At 35.8% G+C, this 3,714-nt stretch overlaps 1 protein-coding gene across 1 annotated transcript; it reads left to right on the plus strand.

Moving 5' to 3' along the window:
* The first annotated feature begins 304 nt into the window (after nt 1-304).
* LOC107764788 (putative pectate lyase 18) lies at nt 305-3,050 on the plus strand. The gene is made up of 4 exons (XM_016583386.2): nt 305-538; nt 741-1,481; nt 2,210-2,348; nt 2,456-3,050. Exons 1-4 carry the CDS (start codon nt 420-422, stop codon nt 2,678-2,680), a joined length of 1,224 nt encoding a protein of 407 aa, XP_016438872.1. The 5' UTR covers nt 305-419; the 3' UTR covers nt 2,681-3,050.
* Nucleotides 3,051-3,714: the final 664 nt, after the last annotated feature.

Raw genomic sequence — 3,714 nt, forward strand, 5'->3', positions numbered from 1 at the left:
GTCTTTTTTAGATCCTTTGCCGATTGTTTATTTGACATACTAGACTACCCATCATATGCTGAGTAAAAAAGACAATATAAGAGAGAAGAAAAGAAGAAGATATTGTACTGTGTACATGTCAGGTATGAATGCTTGCTTAACGGACAAAAACTACCATAGTACTCCTCTCTAGACTCTATCTATATCTATAGGTAAGAAGAGAGGAATCTCCGTAAAACATGTAATCACGAAGATAAAAGTGACCCCACCCCTTCCGTTTAATGACGCTAATTTCTCCACCTTTTCTCTCTTTATAAACTCCTCCATTTCCCTCTCTTTTCTTCTCAAGCCCAAATAACTTATATTTCCTCTGTTCTCTATATAACCCCACTGGAGTTCGTCTAGAGACAAAGCTAATTACAGACAAACAACAGACAAATATGGCCACTCTCTCTCTTTCTTTCCTCTTCCTCTTGTCTTCCCTTCTCCTTCTCCCGTCCCTCTTTGCCTCCTCCTCTCCCCTATCTAATCCTCAAGCTGTTGTAGATGAAGTACATAGGTACGTACATTTTGCTTGCTTCACATTAATTTCATTTATTTTAGTCCCACATTGTATATGTCGAGACAAGACTAACACTATTTTTAGCTAGCACACGATTTTCATATGTATATATAGCTCGAACAGAAAACAATGTTATGTACGTAGTAGTACGTTAATTAACAAGATTTAACAAATTTTTTTCTTTTTTGGGAAAATGCAGGAGCGTAAATGCTTCGAGAAGGAACTTAGGCTATCTTTCTTGTGGTACCGGAAATCCTATTGATGATTGCTGGCGTTGTGATCCGAACTGGGAGAAGAACCGCCAACGGTTAGCTGATTGCGCCATTGGCTTTGGCAAAAACGCCATTGGCGGTAGGGATGGTAAAATTTACGTGGTCACCGACTCAGGTGACGACGATCCTGTCAACCCAAAGCCAGGGACTCTCCGTCATGCCGTTATCCAAACTGAACCGTTGTGGATAATTTTTGCTAGGGATATGGTAATCCAATTAAAAGAAGAACTTATTATGAACTCATTCAAAACAATTGATGGTAGAGGTGCGAGTGTACACATTGCGGGCGGTCCATGTATAACAATACAGTACGTAACGAATATTATTATACATGGAATACACGTACATGATTGTAAGCAAGGAGGGAATGCTATGGTGCGGAGCTCCCCATCGCACTACGGGTGGAGAACTATTTCAGATGGTGATGGAGTGTCGATATTTGGTGGGAGCCATGTTTGGGTGGACCATTGCTCTTTGTCCAACTGCAAAGACGGCTTGATTGACGCCATTATGGGGTCCACAGCTATTACAATTTCTAATAATTTCATGACTCACCATGATAAAGTTATGCTCTTGGGACATAGTGATTCATATGTTCAAGACAAGAATATGCAAGTTACCATTGCTTTCAATCACTTTGGGGAAGGCCTTGTCCAACGAATGCCAAGGTAAAAATTTTTAAAAAGTAAATGATCACTATACACAATATTTCTTTTAACGATTTAAGTTTCATATATCAAAAGTGTAAAGAAACCGAGCTGGATCCAGGATTTAAATCATATGAGTTCAATTTTAAGGTTTTTAATATTGAACCCATTATATTTTTAAAGTTATGGGTTCATATCTACTATTTTTGTAATTTTCGTGAATTTTTACATATAAATTTTTACTCTGCGTCTACAGTTATGGGTTCAGTTGAACCCGTTGTCAGTACACTACATCCACTTCTGTAAAGGAAGGGGAGCATTGACGTAAGTGGTAAAAAAATTTCATGTGACCATAAAGTCACGAGTTCAATCCGTGGAAACAATCTTTTGTAGAAATGCAATCTAAGATTCTGTACGATAGACCCTTGTGGTCTTATTCAGCTCTTTATATCGAAAGTGTAAAGATTTTTTATACTATGGATTTTAACTTGTAGTAACAATAGATTTTTACCATTTTTGCAAATGGTTAATGCGTATAACGAAGATTTATCTGCAACTACTTTATGGCATATGATTATATAATTAATGTTTTTGCTCTGTTTAAGTGGTGCATGTGTTAAGCAAAGGACGCACCAAAATTTGGTTGTGCATTTTAAATGACGAAAAAACAGTTAGTGGTATTTAGAGTGGGGCATGTTTGTACAGTGTATGTTGAATTTAATGAATTATTGGCTTTTTGGAATATGCAGATGTAGACATGGTTATTTCCATGTGGTGAACAATGACTACACCCATTGGGAAATGTATGCAATTGGTGGAAGTGCTAGTCCCACCATCAATAGCCAAGGGAACAGATTTCTTGCCCCTGATATTAGGTTTAGCAAAGAGGTCAGTATCACTTGTTTTAATAATGTTCTCAAACTTAGGTTTATACTTTTTTGCTTTAGATTTAAGGGTAAACATTTATTGGAATTATATATATAATATATATGTAGGTAACAAAACATGAGGATGCTCCAGAGAGTGAATGGAAGAATTGGAATTGGAGGACAGAGGGGGATTTAATGTTAAACGGTGCATATTTCACACAATCAGGAGCTGGAGCCAAATCATCAAGTTATGCTAAGGCTTCAAGTTTAAGTGCAAGGCCTTCTTCTTTGGTCAGCAATTTAGTATCTGGTTCTGGCGCTCTCAATTGCCGAAAGGGTTCTCGTTGCTGATTAAGAGAAATTATTTAACTTGGTATAAGGTTTGGTTTTAGAAAAAAAATTAAAAATGATATGATTTGAAGAAAAAACATGTAATGAGGGAGGAAAATTAAAGAAAGGGACAGAAAGTATAGGTCCTATATATGACTAGGGACGTTGCACTTTTATTGTCTTTTTGACTCCCTTCAATATTTTTACCTTTTTCTTTTTCTTTTTGTTTTTTGTTTTTACTTTTACCCTTTTTGACTTGATTGTCAAATACAACCTCGGCCTGCCATTCTCAGCAGTTGGGACTTTATGCGGTTCTGTTGGTTTTAGATTTTAGAGAAAGGCAAGTTCAGAAGTGTTGATATATACATCAATATATGTATTTATTTTTGAATATTGTGTGTCTCACCCTGTCTATTTCACACAATCTATTAGAAATTGCAGAAGACAATACTCAATAATAGTGAGCAATGAACTGAAACTAAAAGTAAAGATGAAACACGATTTAAATATTTGTTTATAAAATAACTACCCATAACTGCTCATAATAAGTGTTTTGAAAAAACGGAAGAAGTTCAACTACAAATGTTTAACTCCATCAGAGTTGTAATTGAAGAGGCACACTAAAAGGCGACAAGTGTGTCATTTTAACTCCACATAAATTAGGAAACCGATAACTCACTTATGAATTATGCCAAGCAATATTGCAGATTATCATGTCTGTACCTACTTCTTAATTGTTATACAATTTTAATCTTCCAATGCTGACGTTAAACCTGTTTACCCTCGAAAACAGATAACAATTGAATTCATATATTATTTTAAGGATATGCGGGTTAATTCAATACAAATGGTTAATGATATTAGATTAAACAGATAAAAGACGTAATAGATTGTCAAACCAATAATGCGAGTGATCCCGGGTTGAGTAACAGCTTAACGAAGTGCTTGCCTTCGATCCCGAGCTCACGCTAATGAAGTACTAATGAACAAAAGTAAGAACTTTCAATAACAGAGAAAATAAGAGTATATTGTCTTGATATGCGTGTTACAATCGC

Source organism: Nicotiana tabacum, chromosome 4, assembly GCF_000715075.1.
Source record: "Nicotiana tabacum cultivar K326 chromosome 4, ASM71507v2, whole genome shotgun sequence".
Taxonomy (NCBI): domain Eukaryota; kingdom Viridiplantae; phylum Streptophyta; class Magnoliopsida; order Solanales; family Solanaceae; genus Nicotiana; species Nicotiana tabacum.

Coding starts and splice junctions, on each gene's coding strand:
- LOC107764788 (XM_016583386.2), top strand. CDS start 420: ATGGCCACTCTCTCTCTTTCTTTCCTCTTCCTCTTGTCTTCCCTTCTC. Junction 1,482..2,209: donor CTTGTCCAACGAATGCCAAG/GTAAAAATTTTT, acceptor TGGAATATGCAG/ATGTAGACATGGTTATTTCC. Junction 2,349..2,455: donor ATATTAGGTTTAGCAAAGAG/GTCAGTATCACT, acceptor ATATATATGTAG/GTAACAAAACATGAGGATGC.